The 21,294-nt window shown below is 29.0% G+C and overlaps 1 protein-coding gene across 1 annotated transcript in view; it reads left to right on the forward strand.

The window, feature by feature from the left end:
- The window catches only part of mTor (serine/threonine-protein kinase Tor), a 105,322-nt gene that overhangs the window by 6,400 nt on the left and 77,628 nt on the right, over positions 1-21,294 (forward strand). Inside the window, exons 4-11 of the mRNA XM_016051467.2 lie at positions 1,238-1,339; positions 3,283-3,381; positions 10,498-10,629; positions 13,714-14,010; positions 14,786-14,898; positions 16,500-16,679; positions 18,139-18,264; positions 19,835-19,998. Coding sequence (XP_015906953.1) covers positions 1,238-1,339; positions 3,283-3,381; positions 10,498-10,629; positions 13,714-14,010; positions 14,786-14,898; positions 16,500-16,679; positions 18,139-18,264; positions 19,835-19,998 — 1,213 coding nt within the window. The remainder of the gene's footprint in view (positions 1-1,237; positions 1,340-3,282; positions 3,382-10,497; positions 10,630-13,713; positions 14,011-14,785; positions 14,899-16,499; positions 16,680-18,138; positions 18,265-19,834; positions 19,999-21,294) is intronic.

The following is a 21,294-nucleotide window of genomic DNA, read 5'->3' on the forward strand; positions in this document are numbered from 1 at the left end:
TTGTTTGAAAATCTGGCAACTCACCCTGAACAATGATATATTTTAAAAAGAATAAAGAAATTAATAGAATTATTGATAGCTCTAAAGCTATGATAATACAAACTGTTAATATAAGAATTAAACTTCTGTAGAACCCTGATTATCCAATACTTATGGAAAGGTATATCAGGTTACTGGGGGAACTTTTTTAAATTGATTTTGTAAGTATATAAATATTAAACTATGAGTAAAACTACTCTAAGTAATTAGCGACTAAAATAAGGTTTAATAAAGACCCTCACTTGTGTTTTAATACTTTACTATTTTAAGTGACGATTACAATATCATAAAAAAGGAATCATTGATAATTTTTTGCTTTATCGAGATGTCCCAGCCACAGGCTTAGCTCTATCATTTAATATTACTCAAATGCAGGAATTTTCCCTCGTGCAGTGGGAGCGATACCATACTCACCAACAGTGCTCTAAACTACTAAAGTATAGGGAGTTTCTTTGGTTAGACAAATATTAGTTACTTTTTTCCTACCTGCTGCTTCATAACACACCTTCATATTAGGTCCTAGTAACACCACTGAATTTTAGTTTCGTTAATTATTACTGTACTTGTACTATATAGGACAAAATTAGGAAATTTTCACTAATGACCAATGGCAGCATTTTTAATAGGGGGCTCTTTTTTAAAACATGTAGCCATTTTTTTCCAAAATTAAAGATTTTAAACAATAAAAAAAACTATTGATGTTTTTAATGTAAAGCATTCCTTTTGAAGTATTTTTCTAGTTATAGTAAACATTTAATGGCAAAATTTCAAGAGGCAAACATGAAGTAAAGTAATTTTCAAAATATTATGAGATATTAATTATGATTCCATATTTATTAAAAAAATAATTATTAAAAGCGCAGGAGGTGTATGTTGAAAAAAATCGCAATTAACAGGCAATTTTTTAAATTTCCACTTACTATATTTAGTCACCCTGTGACCAGTTGTCACTCTTAAGTTTGCCCTGTACTGTAAAGAGTTCTACTGTAGTAACAAGTACTGTAAACGCGCAGGAGGTTTATGTTGAAAAAAGTCGCAATTAACAGGCAATTTTTTAATTTCCACTTACTATATTTAGTTGGCCAGTGGTCACTATTAATTTTGCCCTATACTGTAAAGAGTTCTACTGTAGTCTTATTCATATTGTGTATAAAAGTGAATTTTTTCAATATTTTAAATGCTATATATTTTTTCATAGGTTCTTGTGTTAAGAGAGCTTGCCGTTTCCACACCAACTTTTTTCTTTCAGCAAGTGCCTCAATTTTTTGAATGCATTTTTAATGCACATAAGGATCCTAAAGTTAGTATATCTGTTTTATTCTTTTCTTCAGCTTTCTTAAAACTATTTATTTTTTAAGGCTAATTATATTATGATGTTCAGGGGTCGCATTTCCCCTAAAATTCATAAAATTCCTAAAAGTATGTGCAAACCCTAAAATTCCTAAAAATCTGATAAAATTTTGTTGGTGTTCCTGAAAAATTAGAGTTATAGGCTAAATATAAATAAAAAAGCAATAATCAAAAATATAAGAATTTAACTACATTAATTAAAACTGTTTTAATTTTGCCACATGGGAATTCTGATCCTGAGAGAGAGGTTTTTTGATTATTAAATAAAGCAATGCTTAATGTGAGTCACCATGAGAATACTATTATGTCTCTTAGACTAATCAAAGATACCATTCGAAATTATGGAGGAGTGTTGAAGATCACCACAACACTATTGAGGGCAGTAAAAGAATCTCACAAATCATATCAAGAATATTTTAGAAAAATGATCATGATTAATTTGTTTTTCTCTAACTTCTAGTTTTGATTAAGAAGGTAAAAATTAAATAAAAATCCAAGTTGTTGTTAATTTATTTTTTCTCTTGATTTATTCTCACTTTTGCCTGTTCCTGAATTATGCACTTAATTTCTGATAGGTAATATGTAAAGTTGAAATTTCATTTTTACACTTTAGAGATTTCATTCTTGACTTAATAAATTTCAGAGCTTTATTTTATGGCTTGAAATTATTTATGATATGTGTGGATGAATTGTAATAATCTTCTGTTATGTAATAAACTACCGTGTGATCTGTGTTTATCCTAGCAAAATCATATATTACCCCTAAAATTTACCTAAAATTTTTTGAAAAAAGTTCCTCAAATTACCCTAAAATTTAAAAAAAAACTTTGCTGCTACCCCTGGATGTTGATAGATTTTAAATTATAACACAGGGCTTCAAAATTTGAGTTTTTGAAATATAGATAGGTACTCATGATTGGAAACTTCATCTTACGCTGCAGAACGGATTTTTTGTTGTAAATTATGTGCCTCTTTACAGGTACTTTTGTTTATCTAAATGATCTTAATTTTACATTAATTTTATGTTTTCTAATGATTATTCTCGAAAACGGTATTGAATTGCCGGTTATTGTCAAAAATGGCAATTTTTAATCTTAATTTAAAGATTTGACAAGCATATTGACAATCTCTCAAATACTTAAATTAGGATTAAAAATCCAATACTGAACAAATTTAAATGCTATTTTCAAGAATAACTGTTAAAAAGCTTAAAATTAAGATGATTTAGATGAATAAAAGTACTTTTTCTAAGTTAACTGGAAACAGTTTATAGCAGGGAAGCTATTGTTTAATGAAACTTTATGAATCAAATATTTAGTTTTACTTAAAAAAATATTAAAAAATTCAGAACCTAATTGATTTACACATGCTAAAAAGTAGTCTTGAAATAAAAGTTTTTCTTTAAATTTCTGTTCTTTTTTTTAAATAAAATGTTTCGTTGAACTAATTTAAATCAAGATAATACTTGATATTTAAGCTTTTTAATTTCAGGCATTTGAATTCATTGATATTTACCTTTTTAAATTCTTTGTTTGTTCTCATTGATCACCATTTTAAAAGTTTTTTTTTTGTCCAATATTTTAAATTTCATCAAACTTTTATTTTATTTTCTTCAATTTTGTTTTTATTGATTCAATAATTTTCTTTATGAAAGTTAAAATTTTTTAAATAATTTTTTATAATCTTTTTTCTTTCCAACTACCCTTGAATTTTTGATATTTTATCTTATATGGACGAATTAAAAAAGACTAAATAACAAATACTAAAATGCAGTTTATTGTCGAAATAGATAACAAAAAAATTTCTTATGAATAAGATATCTGTATAATTTTTGTTTTTGCATATCACATTTGATGATTTTATTGATTTGATTTATTTTTATTTAATTTGTAGCCTCAAATCCGGGAATCTGCGGCTGCTGCTCTAAGAGCTGCTTTAGTTGTGAGAGCACAGCGAGAGACAAAAGAAGTAACCCCACCCCTCTGTTACAGTGTATGTATATTTAACGTTTGTTTTATATTATAAAGTGATCTGTTGAATTGTCAGTCACTAAAATAGTAATTCAACAAATTTCATTAAAACTTGTTTAGTGAAGAATATTAATGAAATATAACGAGCAAATAAGAGTGCAAGGGGTTTTTATCTTGTGGTTTTAAGACCACACTCCGTCTGCAGTGTGTTCTTTTCAAGTCAAGAAACCAATCCCTGCCTTCTTACATTCTAAACATTGTATGTGATGCTTTGAAATATAATCAATAAATTTCGAAATTTTAAGTAGAAATAAGCTTAGTATTGAAAATAGTAAAGATAGCTCTTATTTGATTCAAAATATTTGGCCACCCAAATATTAAGTTGCTCTTTATTTGGTCAAATTCACTCATTAGTATAGTGATTAATGTTGAAAAATAGGAGCCAGCTTACTAAGTATAGTATATTGAAGACATCTATTACTACTCAAAAATTCACTTCATGGAAAAGGTACAACTATATTTATTGAATATAAATCTTTAAATATAAAGTAAGAAAAACTACATTCAAATAAACTAAACATAACTCTTTAACATCACATAGCTCTCTCTAAACATAACATAAGAGAAGAAACATCCTCTAACCAAAGCAAAGATATAACTAACTAAAACCAGAAACACCCACTTCCTTCTAGCTGAGATAACAGGAAGTGACCCAACTTCCCCTAGGAAGTGACCCAACTTCCCACAAGAAGTGACACAGCCAAGAGGAAAATACTGTTTACATTTCTATTTGTTTACATTTTACCAACATTCGGCCCCCTTTTCCTTTTGCTGTGCTAAAAAGTTAAACACTTATTTGTAACCTTGAGTTAAGTCCTTAAATATATTTTATTACAGAAGGATCGCATTCGTTCTTTAACCGCAGGCTTTGTTAACAAGTCCGCTGTATTGTTCAAAGTTCTAACATATCTTAATTCAAAGAATTTGTCATTCGCATATTGTCTCACAAAATGGTAACGAACATCAATGTGTTTGCTGCGAGAGTTCTCAACCTCAGATTTAGAAAAATCAATAGCAGCCCTGTTATCACAAAACAATTCACAGCTTGGTACGTCCAATTTGAGTTTCTTATACGTTAGCACATTTTTTAACCACACTAACTCCTTGGCTGACTCCGATAAAGAGATATACTCAGCCTCCATGGTAGAAATTGAAACACTTTTCTGTTTAAAGGTTTTCCACAAGATAGGGATATCACCTACATATACAATAGTTCCTCCTATTGACACTCTGTCATCTCTGTTTGATGCATGGTCTGCATCCGTGTAGCACTTTATTGACAAATCTAAGATTTTCGACAAATCAAGCATATTTTCCTTTGTATATTGCAGATACCCTAATAATTTCAGTAAAGCTTGCCAATGTTTGATACCAGGATTTTCTTGATACTGCGATAAAATATTAACAGCATAAGATATTTCAGGTCTTGTCCTACTTGCTATAAAGGATACACATCCAAGAACACTTCGGTATGGAATGTTTTCCATTTCTGCTTTCTCCATTTCTGTTTGTGGGCAATCCTGCATTGACAAATTTAATCCTTTAGCTATTGGCAATGAAACTATGGGTATGTTGTACCACTTGCTAAAATGCTTCACTGTATTCTCTATATATTCTTTCTGGTGGATTACTAAATGACCATTAATTTTCTTAAATTCTATACCTAAAAGTTTCCTTGTTTCTCCCAAAACCTTTAATTCAAAATTTTGATTCAACTCTTTTAAAATTAGATCTATGTTCTTCTGACTTTTTCCCATTATCACAATATCATCTACATATAACAATAGCAACACATTATCTCCTGTGAATACTCCATTGCACCAATCTAATTTTTCAAGCTTTAATTCATATAACACACTAGTTACTTCAGTGTACCACTCACGTCCTGATTGATGTAATCCATATATTGCCTTTTTTAATCTACACACTTTTGATGGATCCACTACAAAACCTTCAGGTTGTGCCATATAAATTTCTTCTGTTAAGTCTGCATATAAATATGCACTTTTTACATCAACTTGACAGTGAACCCAGTTCATCAAACCTACAAAAATAGCAAAACATAGTCTTATGAGAGAAAAATTGACCACAGGACTATACACTTCGTAATAGTCAATACCCTGTTGTTGCTTAAATCCTTGTGCAACAAGTCTGGCTTTATGTCTCACAATTTTATTCGATTCATCAGTTTTTAGGTTGTACACCCATCTACTACCTATCACTTTAATATCTTTCGGTTTCTCTACCAATGACCACACTTCTCTTTTCTTCATCATTTCAATTTCCTCTTCCATTGCATTCTTCCATTTTTCACAATTTCTTGACTCAACTGCTTCTTTGTAGCTTTTTGGAATATTATACTCGATTAAATTTGCTTCATCTTCGTGTACTATGCTGACTTCATTTCTGGTTACTTTACCAGAATATTCATTCCTACCACTAAAATCAAATATATCTTTTTCAAATTTAATTCCATGACTATCACAATATTTCTCAATGTCATTTGATGACCTAAATCGGTTTTTAGATCCTTCTATGAAATAATAAATATCATTTCTAGATCCATCTGATCGTTTAGTTGCTTTTCTTAACCAGTTTAAATCTGATACCTTCTTGATGCTTTCATGACTACAACTTGAGTCAAATTCTGGCCTATGAGTAATATCTTCATCACTTGATTCTTCTTTTTCATTCCATTTTGTTCTTCTTGGTGGTTTTCTACTTGGTCCAGGATGACTTCCACTGAAAATTCATTTTCATTGAATTTAACATTTTTTGTTTCTATAACTTTACGATCTTCAGGTAAGTAGATACGGTAGCCCTTGGTTGAAAAAGCATAACCTAGCATTATACCTTCTTTGGCACGCATTTGGAATTTATTTCTCTTCTGTTTAGGTACACCAACATAAGCCTTACATCCAAACACTTTAAAATACATTACTGGTGGTTTCCTTCCATACAACATCTCATATGGCGTTTTCTTTCCCTTTCTCGAAATTCTGTTCCACGTATGAACAAAACAACATACTGCTTCATCCCACCATTCTTCATTCATGTTACTATCCTTCAACATAGATTTAATGGCATCCAGAGCAGTTCTATTAAATCTTTCACATACACCATTTTCTTCTGGTGTATAGTAATTAGTTCGCTCAGCACAAATTCCATGCTCTTCTAAGTATTGTTCAAATTGGTTGTTGCAGAACTCACCGCCATTGTCACTCCTGATACATTTTAATTTTCTTTCAGTCAAGCGTTCCATCTTTGCATGATAATTCTTAAATTTCCTAAATGCTTCACTTTTATTCCTCATAAGGTATAAAACTACTGCACGACTGTAATCATCTATAATTGCCAAAAAATACCTATTTCCTTCCTTTGAAGTTTTCGGCATAGGACCACAGATATCCATATACACTACTTCAAGTGGTTGAGAAGTACGACTTGGAATTGATTTAAATGAGATTCTATTGGACTTGGCAAGGAGGCAAGTGTCACAATTTTCATCTGGTTTTTCTATATTAGGTAATCCCCTTACACTCTGGTTCTTGCTAGTTTCCTTAAGGTAGTCAAAATTAATATGACAATATCTCCTATGCCACAATGTAGCTATATCTGTTCCTGATTTACAAGTGCCAACATTAAATCCACTATTTTCAGCTTTTGGAGTTCCAGTTTTATATTTGTATGGCTTCAGGTAGTACAATCCGTCTTTTCTAGTGGCATAGAATAACTTCAGCCAATCATTTGAATAAATCCATAATTTTCCCTTCGTTCCAACAAAATTAGCTCCTGCAGCTTCTAATCGTGAAATAGATATTAGGTTTCTTCGAATACTTGGGTTGTATAAAACATTTGTTAAAGTTATATTACTCATTTCTCCTCCTACTTTAACTGAAAATTCAACAGTTCCTTTTCCTAGTACCTTACTAGAAGTATCCCCAACAGCCAAAGCCATGCTTACATTATTTGTTTCTTCATAACTTGACATTAAAATTTTATTTTTACAGAAATGTGTAGTTGCAGCGGAATCCAAAACCCATATTTTATCATCATTTTCAATCATGGTTTCACCAACTTCCACAGAGTGTGTTGAATAAGTCTCAACTAAAGCAGCTGACTGATCATTGAAATTCCTTTTCTGTTTACCCTACTTTGACTTTACATTTCTGGCATATCTATCTCTACAATTTGCAACTAAATGTCCATACTTGTGGCAGTGATGACATGGACCAATGACTTTTCTATTACTTTCTACAAATTTACTTTGAGATTTTTTTCTGTCTCCATATCTTTCTTCATCTTTACTTATAGAAGAAATGTTAAACGCACTAACCTCTGGACGAATATCAGCTTTCACTTGTGTAAGTCTGCTTTCTTCTCTTATCAGTTCTTCGGCAATTTTATCAATCGTAAAATCTTCATCCTTCCAACGATAAATTAACTGAACTATACCGGAGAACTCAGGTGGTAGATGCCTTATTGCTTGGAAGCCTTGAAATAACTGACTTAATTCATGACCTGCTTCACTAAGCTTCTTCACTGCTGTTTTAAGTCTAGCAATAAAAAGGCCTATACTTTCATTAGCTTGATACTTTATGCTAAAAAACTCATCAAGTATCTGAATGAGTCTAGCTCTTGTTTTTGGCTCAAAATGCTGAACCAATTTCTCCCAAGCCTTTTTACCATCTAAACAATCTTGAATAAGCGGTCTGAATTCTGGCTGAATTGCATAATTCAATGTAGAAAATGATCTATCTCTTCTCAATTCAAATTCCTGTTTTTCTCTTCTTGTAGCTGAATTTTCCAACTCTTCTTCTTTTCCATCAATAAATTTCCAACAGCCTTTATCTAATAACAAAATTTTAATGTCTGTTTTCCACCTGTCCCAATTATCATAACTTAATAAGTTAAAGCCTTCTGGTAGCAAAGCCATTCTCTATAAAAGTTCTTCAAAATATCAATACAAATTGTTCACGGCCCCCTTCTAAAATGTCTGGGCCCATAACCAATGTTGAAAAATAGGAGCCAGCTTACTAAGTATAGTATATTGAAGACATCTATTACTACTCAAAAATTCACTTCATGGAAAAGGTACAACTATATTTATTGAATATAAATCTTTAAATATAAAGTAAGAAAAACTACATTCAAATAAACTAAACATAACTCTTTAACATCACATAGCTCTCTCTAAACATAACATAAGAGAATAAACATCCTCTAACCAAAGCAAAAATATAACTAACTAAAACCAGAAACACCCACTTCCTTCTAGCTGAGATAACAGGAAGTGACCCAACTTCCCCTAGGAAGTGACCCAACTTCCCACAGGAAGTGACACAGCCAAGAGGAAAATACTGTTTACATTTCTATTTGTTTACATTTTACCAACAATACGTTCCTGATGTTAACATGGTGCATAGCATTTTTAAAAAGTGCTTAAAGGTGCTTATTTCCAATTTTTTGTTATTTAAGAGCCCTGAAAGGTGCTTTTTTCATTGGGTGTTTTTAAAATGTGCTTAATTTTCCCTTTTCAAAAATGAGATTTTTTTTCGTTACCATGTTGATTTTAGCCACCTATTATGCAAAAGCCTGTTTTTCACATTGCTCTATTCAACGTTTTCATAATTCATTTCGATGTACCACCAGTCCATAGCGTATGAAAGCGCCATTAATTTTACATGCTTGATGAAATACTTGCGAGTCCATATGTGCTTCTAATGACCTGGGTTCGGTGAGATTATTGCCTTCTCATGTGCAACTCTGCTACATTTTGCTAGATATTCTCAATTTCAGGCTTCATTTTCTACCCTCTGATATCGAACCCCAAAAATCTCTCGATTATTTTATCATGGCTAATATAATCAAGAAAAGAATTCTTTGTCAGAAACGAGTTATTTTCTTATGATCATCTGAAGTCTTTGAAAATTATTTTGCATTTTGCTAATATATATAGTGCTTCAAAATATTTTTTGAGTGCTTAAAGAGTACTTAAAAGGTGCTTATATTTCGTTGAAAGATTTGGCTACGCACCCTGATTAATAGTGTTCTACATGAGCACTATGTTTCCGTAAATTATCTGACTGATTAAAGAGAAATACAGTAGGGAACCGATTATCCGGAACGATCGGGACCATCGCTATTCCGGATAAATGATTTTTCCGGTTTTCTGAATCTCTACAAAAAGCCGTTTGTTTATTGTTAAACCTAACAAAAAAAAATATTTTTTTGGAATTAATCTTAAAAAGAAGAAAAAACGATGAAGGAATACACTAATGATTATTTCCAAAATGATGGTAAGGTAAACATATTTCAAAAAAGAAAAAAAAAATCCTAAAATCTTATGAGGAAAAAAAATTTTTTTTTTTTTTTTTTAAATGGCGCAAAAATGTATTAAATTTTGTTCCGGTTATTTGGTTTTCCGGTTTTATGATTTCCGGATAACGGGTTCTGTACTGTTTATAGAGAGGAAATTATTATTTTTTTGCTGTTTGAGGTTTATTACTTAGTTGCCAGCTGTTACATGGTAATCTGGGAGAATATGGTAAAATCATGAAAATATCAAAGAATTTTATTAAAATACTCAAAAATCAGAAAAACGAATCAATTTGAGTTTGAGGTACCTAAAAGATCAATGTTATTCCTCAAAATGTTGGTCTTGTTATAATTTTTTTTCTAAAAAAATAATGACAAAAAATTTTGTATTTTTATTACAATAATTTTTCTAAAAAAATTTTTCATTTTCAACTTACTAACAAGTCTGTTTTTATATATTCTATGTATAAGAATAAGGCATAATTAAAATTTTAATAGCAAAATGTGTACAATCGGTTACATTTTACAACTTTTCTCCTGAATATTTTTGTAGCTACAATGGGATTGGAAAAGTGAACGGGAATTCATCTATCGGCTGTCATAATGCAAAAATCGCTGTAATGGGAGGATCATGATGTGTTTATTTTAGAAGTAAAGGCATGCATACTTTACTCCTAAAAAGTAACAAACTTTTGTTACAAAAAAATTTAATGAAGAAACAATATAAAGAGTTTAATATCTTTTTTAAACTTTTTTCCAGCTTTCATATGACGTAGCTGCAAAAGGATTAGAAGAAGCTCTGAAAGAGAAGGGTGTTGCACGTGATGACAAAATACACGGATCACTTCTAGTGCTTAATGAACTTCTTCGCTGTAGTAATTTAGATGGAGAGGTCAGTAGTAATTGGCTTAAATCTTATTTATTCATTTACCAGGTTGACTTAAGAAAATGTCTGTTTCTATTTTTAAAAAAATTTCTTAGCTTCTATTGGACAAATGAAATGAAATTTTTATTATGAATATTTTATAATGTTCTGAAATTTTTCTTAAATATTTTTTTATTTTCCAAATGGACTTGTTGACTATGTCTGATTGTGCAAATGGGGAAATTCAGGCAGCCCTGGAAAAAATTTTGATCAACCATTTTAATATGCTTAACCATGTGACCATTGTTAAATATGCTACTATTGGTTTAGAATGAAATTTCCTAGTATTGTTTTATTCTAGCTTTAAAATTCTTCTGTATTTTGTTAAAGGGCATCAAAGATAAGCACACTCGCTATAGTCAGTTGTTGTCCGCTCTAAAGCTCCACAAATTCAAAGCCACTGGGGTCAACATTAATCTTTACTTTCCACACATTTATGACAATGGTCACTTTTACTTTCCAGGCAAACAGGTATACATCAATCTGCAGCTGAGTAAACTTTGAGCTGGTTCTGGGGATAGAACCCTGGTCCTACTTAATTAGATCTCAATACATTTGTTCATAATGCTATTGGGACTTTTTAAAAGTGGTTTGTCACTGCAACTGTTCACTCACCTAATTAGATTGCAAAATTTCTAGATTAATTTGAAATTTAACATTTTTGCCAAACTATTACTCAATTCTACTGCCAAAGTTAGTAAAGAAAAATGTACAAAAAACAAATGTCAAGTCTCAACAATGAGTGTTAATACAAAATTCTAAAAATGAGTCTGTTTTTAAGCATTTTCTAGTATAAGCATTTATATTAAATCGTGTTATCTTTTGTGATTCCAAAGCGGCTATTCTTGCAATGAATTTTAATTCAACCGCTGCCTCCTCTGACATCTTTGAGTGCAAAAAACTCCTGTTAGGGCTACATAATCTTTCAGAACAAGTCTTGCGGTGGATTCCGGGACACTGCAATGCTGCTGGTAGTGAATAACGGACTACCTAGCTAAGCTGGGTGTTTTTATCTTACAAACAGCAAGGAATGCTACCCCTTTTGAGAACTAAAAAAGATAGAGATCTTTAACCAAACAGTGAGAAATTTTGACAAGATCTGGTGGAATAATCTCCAACTAGGAGGCTCCGCCCCCTGCTCGCTAACGCTTGCCATCCCCCGAGAATTGCTACGCAATCCTATGTGGTTCATGCCGTGAACCATGGCTCGCTCGCCAATGAACACAATGTTCTAGCACAAAGACATAATATATTATCATCAAAGACATAGTATTTTATCATCAAAGACATAGTATTGTACTTATGTAGAAGAATTCTACCAATGTTCTTATTGACTTTTAAAAAAGTATATTAGCTATTTAGATTGTACATGGTGAAAAAATCAAAACATTAGCTAAATAAGAAACATATTAGCAAAATAAATTATCAAATATTGCTTCACTAATATTCTGCATTTTAAAGCGTGAAAATTCAATGCATAAATAAACGCGAAATATAAAAAAATTCAATGTATTCAATACAAACACTTAAACGTTTTTTGACGTTTAGGTAGCTCCCAGTAGAAAAATATCAATTCAACAGAGGCCTTTTAAAGCATTCGCACTTCAATTAATTAATTCCTAATTGAGTTTAAATTAAATATTGTCATGTTTTTAGTGCATGAATCTGAATTGAACAACCTGATAATGCTCACTCTGGTTATTGTTATCTGGTTGCTCACTACGTGCTCTTGTGCGCCAAATCCAATCAATTAAAAATGAAAACTGTTGCCAGCGCGAGAAAAGAAATATCATCGGTTTTATTGATACATACATACGTGCGTATTAGCGTTTTATATAATATAGATATGTCCCGAAGTGGCCTAGGTGTAGAGCTGTTGGCGAGTTTCGCGAGGCTACTGGACACATCTGCCTCTTTAAACATCTTTAATGTATTAATATTGTCTAAGACCTTTCTGCAGGCTCCGCAATCTTTGGGAGGAAATGGGTGCTAACCATTTTCATCGTTGCTGTGCAATAAATGACATTAATGGTACTCTAGGGACATTCATAGCTGCTAACTCTACTGGATTTACGAGTAAACTACTGGATTTTGCCAGTTTCTCCTGGCTTGCTGGTTTAATAAAAATTCTAATGGTTTTGGAAAATTCCCTAAAACTGTGTGAATTTCTTAAAATACTAAAAATACTGTAATTACTTAAAATAATTACAGTATTTTTAATTACAGTATTCGTAAATTACTTAAAATGCTGTATTGAAATAGAATTTTTATACAATTTATTGCTAGCTTGAATATTTAAATAAATATTACTAATACATAATGACGCAAGCCTCATTTTTAATAATCCGTTTAAAGCTTCTTCTTCTTTTTTTTTTTTTGGTTCTGAAATTTTCAATTTATTTTTATTCAGAAATCTCTTTTTAAACTAATTAAAAAAATCTTTGAAGTATCAATAATAAATTACTTGTTTATTAGTATTTAAAATTGTGAGTTAACATAATAAAAAACATTTAAATTTAATTTCATTTAATGTCAATCAAAAATGGGAAATATTGCAGACCATTTATAGAGTTTACAGTAAAAAAAAATTTGTATTTTGATTAAAATAAAAATTCCTGAAATTCCATATATGTAAAATATTTAGTATATTATGCAACAGTTATCAGGAAATTTCTATTTTGTAAAATCTACTGGATTTTTTCCTATCCATGTTGGCAGCTATGGACATTCATGGTTCATAAACTTTTCTGCCACACACTTTTTTCTTTCTTTTAATGTTATTTTTCAATTCTTCTCTAATTGTGGTTTTCTGTAACCTCGGCCATTGGAAATTTAAAAATAATATTAAATACTAGTTTGATGAGCACCCTAACTGAAAAAATAAATTGTCTTAGTCCTTGTGTTATTATTATAAATAAGTTCAACTGTAAGAAGTATTTTTGTGCACAAACTGTTAACTGTTAAAAAATTAATTAGGCCAAACACAAAATAATTAGTATTCATTATTCTATGCATCCTTATCTCATCACTTACTTACCATTTTTGTTTTAGATGACACGACAAGAATTGGAGGATAAAATTCAACAGCAAGCATCTCACGAATCAGGCCAAAATCGATATAATTTTTTGAAAGAGCTTGGAACAGGATCGTTGAGTCGTAGCTTCAAGGCATTCCACCAACTCCATCAAAACACCCAGAATGGGTCTCATAAAGGAGCTGGTCTCTCTGCTGTCGTCAAATATCACAAGGCCCTGGGTACGTACCCCGGAGATGTCGTGTCTACCAGAAGAATACAAGTTTATGAGAGCAATGCATGCAAACAACTCATCGCAGAACATTTTGACACTGTAAGTCTTTTCTTTATTCCTGCTTTGTGTAACATCAAATTACAATTACCAGTGATTCCGCTAGATTTAGGAGAGTACAGGTCCTTCCTTCTCAGAACTTCCGAATTTCTGGGACATTTTTTACTAAAAGCAGGTCCTTATTTAAAATTATACAAAACTTTTCTTTAAAGATATACATAAAATATAAATGTTTTATGATTAAGAAAAAAAATGCGTAAATTGATTCAGTAATAATATGTCAAGAAAAATAAAAAGCTAAATTATTTTCATTTTTTCTTCTGTTTTTTGCCCAGAAAAAAAATTAATTATTTTGTCTTCCTTTTTAAAATTTTTTGTGGTAGAGAATTATGCGTCAAGGAAAGGACAGTGCTATTACTTAATAGATTACTATTTATGTGAAAAACTTATATGAAGTGCATATTGATTATTTAAATTAAATTTTTTAAATTTGGATAAATTACTTTCCTAGATTGAAATTCAAGTAATAAGTAAGTAAGAAGTAACATAAATATCCGTTCAAAAGTTAATGTTTGGCAGTTTGAAACATTTCTAGTATGTGTTTAGTATTGCCTTCTTCTGTTATTGGTTGGTAAATTTATAAATGAAGTATAAAAATAGATTTTGAAAAAACAGCTTATTGATTGAATTTTTTTTAAAACTCATTGTGAGTTAATTTAATTTTATTTTAAAATTATATGTCATCAAACTTGTAACTAACTTGTAACTCTTTATACAGAAATCCTAGAGTATATATTTTTTATGAACATTTTTTTAGATTTGTCAACAAGTGCTTAGGTACAGAAATTCAAAAAGCATCTATATTCAACAAACTCTTCTGAATATTATTCCTCGACTGGCTGCTTTTTCAACAGAAAAGTTTGCCAAAAGGTAATAGATAGTGATGAGTTGAATATTCAAGTGTTTATAATTCAGTCATATTTGTATTAAGTCTTATTTGTTTTAAAAATCTATTTTATTTTATTTCTTTTATATTTGCAGGTATAACTTTAATAACTTTTGATTTAATGAGTAGATTTTCACATACTTATGCTCATTTTTAATTACTTAAGGTATTGACTTTGAATGTACATATCAATTAGATAGAGCAAACAATATTTTAAATTACAAAATCTGACACAAAAACACACTTTCGCTGAATAAACAAATTTTTTTTCAATTGATTTGGATTTTTGACCATCAAAATAAGAAGGAAGTAGCTAGAATCTAAAAAATATGGCCCAAATAATTTGATTAGGACAACTGTTTAAAGTTTAGATTCCTTAAATTAATTACACTTTTTGCATATTTTGCCATCTGAAAAAAAAAAGAATTGTAAACTTTTTTACCTCAAGAACTATTAGACTTATTCCCTTCTAATTTTAGGTTTAAAACAACTTAGATCAAATTGGTGGAGAGCTTTATACATTTTTTGATTCAAACTTTGTTCAACCATTAGTAAATTAAGTCAAGCAGCATATTGAATAATTAAAAAAAAAAATTTTTTTTACATTGACTGAAAGAATCTTTTGAATAAACAAGTTTTATAATTGTAAGTAAAAATTTTTTTGGTTTGCTTCATTAACAATAGAAACTAATTCTAGACTGAAAGTATATATTTGCCCAAAAGCAGTCAAAATTACTGGAGTGTAAGAATAACTAATGTGTAAAGAAATTTGTTTAAAATTGTTTTTTAATATTTTTTATATTATTAACAGTTATATAACAAGTTATTAGTAAGTATTAACAATAAAAAAAATATATGTTGTACAAAAAGTCACACAATTCTAATAAATTGTGTCATTATATGCATCATTGTTTTTCTAATTGAGATTAAAAAGCAGTCAAAATGATTTCCTTGGCAATCTAGTATTAATTCTTGGCAATCTAGTATTAATTCTGTGTAAGAATTATTTCTGATAGGGAAATTTATTTTGCATAACTTTCTTAATTAATTTATAATTTAGTATTATCCACTTTCACTCATATAGTATATATTTCTTTTTTAATCCTTTTTAATATTTTTCATTTTAATATTTTTTCCTTCTATGTTGTTGCTTACTTCTAATTATATTGTTATTATAATATTATTATAACTTTTTTTTTAAAGAATGTTAAGTTTTTATTTTAATGGAGATCCATTAAAAATATGATATCAGCTTTTGCTGTAATTTTAATTCCAGAACACTTAGCAAAATTTTGTTTTTGTTCATAATAATTTGTGATATAGCCCTGCTATATATTTAGTATCCTGTTTTACACTTTGTATGTAAAAAATGCCCTAAGTTGATTATCTGATATTTTATTCCGAAATTTTTAGTTTTATAATAATTTGTTTATGGAATAAATACCAAAATGAAATCATGATGATCATTAATAATGTTAAATTTGAATTTTCTTTGTGATTAATCTGGATGAGAATTTGAAATTTAGTTAGAAAACTAATTTAGACAACTAAGATGCATTGTTAGAATGATTCTTTGTATTTTTAGCTATTTGAATGAAACAATGATACATTTGTTATCCTGCTTGCGCCGTGAGAGGGAGAGATACAATGCGTTCAATGCTGTGGGTCTTTTAGCTGTAGCTGTTAAGTTGCATATCAACCCTTTTATTCCAAAGATTATGGAGGTTATTCGATCTTCATTGCCTTCTAAAGACGTGGTTATTAGGTAAACTTATGTTTTTATCAGATTAATATTTGCAGGAATGTTTTTTTTTTAATTTCAAATACATTTGTACAGATTTTTTCTGTTTTATCCGATTAATATCTTTTGAACTATTTCCCAAGAATGCTAAATATTTAAACCAATGTTTTACTTTTTTTTTTTTTTTTTTTTTTTTTTTTGCTATGCCCATCCTAAACTTTTCTAAAACACTTGTGTCCCCCTAACATATGCGTAATTTTTAGCATTCAAAAATTGACCTTTGACCAACATTCGATTGACAAAAATTTGACCCACATTCAAAAATTGACAGGTTCACTAAAGAAACTTGTTGACTGTTATTTATCAAGCAAACGCTGAAAAAATGCATAAATTTAAATCATAAACAAAACCCTCTCCTTTTTTCTGTTAGAAAAAAAAGAAGAAAAAAAAATAAATGATGCTTTTTTAAACATTTTTATTTATTTTTTTTAAAAAATTTCAGCTGCAGAAAATTAACAACGTCCTGATAACCATACAAAACAAACATCCTAATTTAACCATCAATTTGCCTTGATCTATTTAACTGTTATTATAAAGCAGTTGAATACACATACAGTATCCAACAAACAATTATGCAAAAAAAAAACTCACTTTCAGTTCTTGATATCTTTTCAAATTTTTTAACATATTTTACTTTGCTTAGTGAGCATAAATAACATAAGACACTGTACTATAATAATTGTTTAGGCATCAAGATGTGGTGGTATCAGGAAAGGAAACGTGTGAAATCTTATTATAAATTTTTATTTATTCTACAAAATTAAATACAACAAATTATTTTTCTTAAATTTTTATATAAAAGGAGCAATATAAAATCTAATATTAAATTAAGTTGTGTTAAATAAATTGTGAGGATAGTAGTTGTCGGCAATGTCAACCTTCATATATAGAAAAGGTACCCCAACATAGAATCGAGTTAACATGTCTTATATACTAATGTATTGGAATTGTATTTTTGCAGTGGTAGACACACTACAGTACTCCCCCACCAAAATTATAGCTGGTATTGAATTCAATTGATACTTAGTATATATCTACCACTACAAAAATACAGTTCCAATTCCCTAGCATGTAAGATATGTTAACTCGATTCTATATTGGAGTAACATTTCCTTGATGAAGGTTGACATTGTCGATAACTGCTATCCCCACAAAATGATAGTGTTTAATGACAATTGCTTGAAAACTTACCTTTTGTTCTAGCATTACATTTATCAGATAAAAAAAGCTTTTAAGATAAAACTGGATATTTTTTTCTACATTAAGAAGAAAGTTTTAAAAATAATTTTCATTGTTTTAGTGTCTGACAAGTTTATGCATCATAATATTCTGTTTTATTAACATATTTAAAAATTGTGTAGTGTCATTTTAATAATAATAAAGAATATGAAAATATATGTATTCTTTATTTTTTCTACTGCAGAAAGAAACCACCTCCCATAGAACCAGCGGTTTTTACTTGTATCAGTATGCTAGCTAGAGCTGTTGGACACAACATTATGTCTGACATTAAAGAACTGTTAGAACCTATGATGGCTACTGGTTTAAGGTAAGTACCATATTTTAAAATAATAAATCATTACTCGTTATAAGAATTTTGAACCAGGATAGAAAGTTTCTTCCATAGGAGGAAAAACAGACCTGCAAGAAACAGGTTTCTTTCAACCTGCATAGAAGAAATAGAAAAAAATTATTTTTTAAAAAAAGTTATCAAATATTGAAATAATGTTTCAAACAGTTTATAGTTGCCGTGAAGTTTAAATAATGTAATATTAATTTTTGAGTTATTTAATATATCGTTTTTAGATAAGTAAAAGCTATTAACAAATTGGTAGAAAGTATAAATTTAATGAATTTCTTAAGAAACTATATTAGTAGTTCTTCAATATTTTAAATGAATGAGTTTAAAATGTAATTTTATAATTATGAGAATTTTTAAAATATAATTAAGTTTTATTAATAGTTATACTAAATTAACAAATTGCATACTAGATCTTTACACTAGTACTAATCACACACTAAATTCACAATTACAAATAGTTTTATAATCAAACGCTATTAAGTGTGACTACTCAAATTGACTTTTTAATAATATGATTATCGATTTTAAAATTTTGAAAAATTTTGAATTAAATGAAAATTATTTTTCCTTTAAAGAATGATGTGAAAATTTGTTGATGTTCTAGTAGTATCTTAAATTTAATTAGTTTAAATTTAATTTGTTTATAATATTGCAAAATAGTTATTTTTAGTTTTTTCAATTCTGTCCAGTTTCTTTTTTCCTGATTAGTTTCTTCTATTATGTCAAGATTCTTTTTCTGATTAGTTTCTTTTTTATACTGTTCAGTTTCTTTTGTTTTTCCAGTGTTCTGGAAAGAATAAATTTCATTCAATCAAAATCCTAACCCTGATTTTGAAATGCCCAATTGAAATTTTCTGAAAATGAGCTAATGTTGATATTTTATTTCTGTCATGTATTTCTTAGTTGCTTGGCCTAGAGCAAAATTATATCTTACGCTCTGCTGCAAGACTTGTTAACTGCAAATGTTCTGCACTTATTGCAAAAGACGAACTTTTACTAAATTATTAAACATTAGGTAAAATTATAACATATTAGGTAAATTATTTTTCTTTTTTTCTTTCTAGTTTTGTTTCTGCAAACAAACCCAAAAGTTGCACAAAAGGAACAGTTGATTAGTTGAATTTTAAATTAAGTATAAATGTCTGCATGACATATTTTTTATTCTGCAAGATGTGTTTGCGTGATATATTTTTTACTTAATTTGTTAACTTTAAATATGATTGTTTCAATTTTTTCGAGTGCTCCTCACACTATTGTATTGATATATTTTGCTTTTGCTACATTAATACAATATTAGAAAGCACTCTTTTTTATGGATATAATGGTGTGAGTTGACGAAGAGAGTATATCTTTTCATTTTTTTTGTTTTTCAATTTTTTAATACATGTTTTTTTTAAAATTTTTTTTTTAAAAAATATTTTATTTCGATAATTTTTCCTCTTCTCTTTTCATTAATCTTTATTATTTTCTATGTTTCCTCTATATTTTTAGCTTATATTAATAATTATAATATATTTAGCATAAATGTATTTTGCAGCCCATCGTTGACTGCCTCTTTGCGTGAATTGGCCACTGAGATACCACAATTGAAGAAGGATATTCAAGAGGGTCTTTTGAAGATGTTATCTGTCGTTCTGATGAGGAGAACCTTGAGACACCCAGGAATGCCAAAACATTTAAGTAGTCTACCCCCTTCTTCGAGTAAGCATTTTTTTCTGCATAGCCCAGTATTTCTTCATGTGATAGAATTTCCAGATTTTTTTTTTCTCTTTATAAAGTGCAAAATATTTTTGTCTGAAGCAATTAATCACTTTTAAAAATGTAAAATTTAATATACATTGTTAATTTGTACGAAGTTTCTACGTGAGGAAATGAACATAAAATTGAAAACTCTGGTTTTAGTTTTATGGTCTATCTCCTACATATTAATAGACATAAAATTACAAAAAAAAAAAAAATAATAATAATAATATTAATAATTAACTGCATAAAATTAAAAGCACTGAACTTTAAACTCGTTTTTCTTAATTGTTTTCTAAGATTTAACTGTCATTTGAATAAAAGTAGACTTTCAGAAGTCACATATTTTTAAAGAAGATAACTAGTAAAATTTTTCTTGGATGTATTCTGACACATGATTGGGAAACAGCTTAAAATAAGTTATATTTTTTTGACCCATCTAAAGTTAACAAGATTCTTGAAATTTTGGTTTAAGAATTAAAAAAAGAAAGAAAGTAGTTCAGATTATTGTTCACTAGCAAGTTTTAAATAAATAAAATGTTATTAATCTGAAACAGAATCGCGTTTTATTATTTTCATAAGCAGAAGTTCGAAGCCATTTTGAAGTTTTCTTTTAATGGTTAAATTTAAACAGTTGTAAACAATTTAAACATTTAGACTTAAAATTTAAATCTGTTCTTTACTATCTTTTATTTGTTTTTTAATTTTATCTTTTATTATGTACCTTTTATTACTTATCTTTTACCTTTATCTTACAATTCGAATCTCTTCTTCTCTTTCTTTACTTTCTTGTATCTGTTTTTTAATTGTATCTTTTATTACTTATCTTACAATACAAATCTCTTCTTCTCTTTGTTTACTTTCTCATTTTGTATAATATGTATTTATATTGGGAATTTGTATCTTTTATCATTTCTTTCAATATAGTTGAGATAACAAAACCTTTGTCATGTAAAAATATTAGAACAAATTTCTTACATTATTACTGTCTTTGGCCATGGCCAGAAGTTTTTCAAAATGGTGAATAAAACTAGAAATCAAAGAATGTTTTTTTTTTAAAAAAAAGGTCATAATTTAAAACAGAAAAGATGGTTTTTAGAGCAAGCAGGAGAAATAGTTATTAGTACACCAACGAAGAGAAAACAAATTAAAATTAACTGCACTATTTTTTTAGGAGAAGAAAAAATATGTAAAAGAGATACAAGAATGTGAAAAAAATATTTCTATGTGTAGGTGTCTACCACTACAAAATTACAA

The sequence above is a fragment of the Parasteatoda tepidariorum genome, chromosome 9, assembly GCF_982258835.1.
Source record: "Parasteatoda tepidariorum strain Cologne lab strain chromosome 9, Ptep-v5.0, whole genome shotgun sequence".
Lineage (NCBI taxonomy): Eukaryota > Metazoa > Arthropoda > Arachnida > Araneae > Theridiidae > Parasteatoda > Parasteatoda tepidariorum.